Raw genomic sequence first — 2,352 nt, forward strand, 5'->3', positions numbered from 1 at the left:
CTTAAAGGCGCCATGAAAGATGAGTCGTAGGCGATAAAGAACGAAGGCGCATGTGACGTAATCTTTCTTAGTAATATGACGACGACGTGTTTGTGCGAGAATATTCTGAAACTTCTTTGAGCACTCGAGAACATTCTAAGAACATTCTAGAAAGAATGTTTGTATATGTTACGTACGAAGCCCGTTTTTGTACCATTCGCGTACTGTACAGTGATATTTGTACCAATCGCAAAGTGTACAGGCTACTTTGTACGAAGTTCGATTCACCGGACTTGGTAGCACGAGATTTGTACTATTCGCGTTCTGTACAATCTCTTTGTACCGAGTTGTTGGTTTTAATCTTTCATTCAACTTCGTACAGCAGTTTTTGTTCAAAGTACGAATATAACATTTTCATGGAAAGCACTGTACAAGTGACGGAAGAGGTGTTGCTAGCCGCCGCCGCTGTTTTCCTGTAATTCTCGGTTAGTCACATGTTTTCGTGCTTTCTGCCGTTTAAGTTAGGTTAATAACAAAAAACAATGGAATCACAAAGTGTGTGCGTCTTCAAAGAAAAGTTTGAAAGAAAATTAAGCGAGCAGATTTTTAAGGAGAATTCAGTGTCAATTACAAGTGTAGATAATTATGCACAGCTAATAAACGAAGTGATGGAAGCAAAAGCTAAACAAAAGAAAACGTCGCTGGACCATAGACGATTAAAACGATATGATGTTTTGACGGTAGGAACAGCAACAAAATTAATAATGCCTCTAAATACATCTGTAAATAATGAAGTGAAATACTTTGTACATAATGGTGAAATATTCGAAATTTTAAAAAACGCACATATTGAAACTGGTCATGGTGGATTACATAAAATGTATAATGCTGTAAAAAGTAAGTACGTTAATATATGACGTCAAATAATTCAACTCTTCATAAGTCACTGCGAAACATGTGCGAAAAAAAGAGCACATCCAAAAAAAGGAGTTGTAATAAAACCAATGGTTTTTAACGAAGTTAACTCACGTGGACAAGTGGACTTAATAGACATGCAATCGTGCAAAGATCGTGATTTTAAGTTTATAATGAACTATCAAGATCATTTGAGCAAGTTTGTAATTTTACGTCCTTTAAAAACAAAAACAGCAGCTGAGGTTAGTTACAATTTAATTGATATTTTTTGCATTTTTGGTGCTCCGTCAATACTCCAGTCAGATAATGGACGAGAATTTGTTAATTGTGTCATAGACGAATTGACCGTCATGTGGCCACAATTAAAAATTGTACATGGCAAACCGCGCCATTCCCAGAGTCAAGGGAGTGTAGAAAGAGCCAATCGGGACGTGGAGGAAATGATAAGAGCTTGGATGATAGATAACGATTCCACTCAATGGAGCGAAGGTTTGCGTTTTTGCCAGTACCAAAAAAATAATAGCTTCCATTCTGGAATCAAGCAATCGCCGTTTGAAGCACTGTTTGGAAGGAAAGCCAAATTAGGACTAGCATCTAGTGCTCTTCCACTTCTGTTATTGAAAGCTTGAACACAGAAGAAGATGTAGAAGAAGTAACTGGTTCAGTGATAAATGAAACTTTAGTGCAAACAGAAGAATCAGATCAGATTGAGGAGGAAGATGTTCAAACTACTGAAGAAATATTATTTTATGAAGAATCGGATAAATCAGATCTGATTGAGCAGCTAGAAACCCAAACTACTGAGGAAATATTACTAAATGAAGGAACGGACAAAATAGACCAAATTGAAGAGAGCGAAGTCCAAACTACCGAAGAAACATCAATACTAGGTAAATGATGTTCACCTAAACATTAAAAAAAATCAACAGATAGCCGTCATGGGACTAGAGCAACAAGCAAAACGTATGAAGTCTCAGAGTGATTCCAAATATCCACCCTCGTATCCACCACTCGAATGTGGAACAACCGTAACAATTCCAGTACGGTACCCGATGTGGACCGGAGTAAAAGTGATCTCAGAAACCTTATAGGTATGGTTTTTTTCAAATGCATTTCTTATATTAATTATCCTGTTTTAGGTGTTGTTATGGAAGTGACTTCTGATAACTTTTACAAGATCGGAACAAAGAACGGGGTTATCTCACAGTTATACAGTCGAAATAAAATTGCACCATGTAACACTACATTTTTGGAGATCGGAGAAGTACCACCTGCGTCGATATCCTTACGAGCGGCAAATTCACAGGCATCAGTAGTTGGCGGCAAAGGATTTGTGCGGTGCGCTTGTACTAAAATGTTTAAATAAGAGGTGTGTATGTAGAAAAAAAAAGTTTTGTGCAACTCTCGGTGCCACAACTCATTGAACTGTACTAATAAATAGGTTGTTATTGCAGATAA

General features: G+C 37.2%; 1 protein-coding gene across 1 annotated transcript; it reads left to right on the plus strand.

Annotated features, from left to right (window-relative positions):
• Positions 1-320: 320 nt before the first annotated feature.
• Positions 321-1,763, plus strand: LOC116164578 (KRAB-A domain-containing protein 2-like). Its single transcript, XM_031478772.1, has one exon. It carries the CDS (start codon positions 984-986, stop codon positions 1,521-1,523), a length of 540 nt encoding a protein of 179 aa, XP_031334632.1. The 5' UTR covers positions 321-983; the 3' UTR covers positions 1,524-1,763.
• The last annotated feature ends 589 nt before the right edge of the window (positions 1,764-2,352 follow it).

The sequence above is a fragment of the Photinus pyralis genome, unplaced genomic scaffold (assembly GCF_008802855.1).
Source record: "Photinus pyralis isolate 1611_PpyrPB1 unplaced genomic scaffold, Ppyr1.3 Ppyr1.4_LG2, whole genome shotgun sequence".
NCBI lineage: Eukaryota > Metazoa > Arthropoda > Insecta > Coleoptera > Lampyridae > Photinus > Photinus pyralis.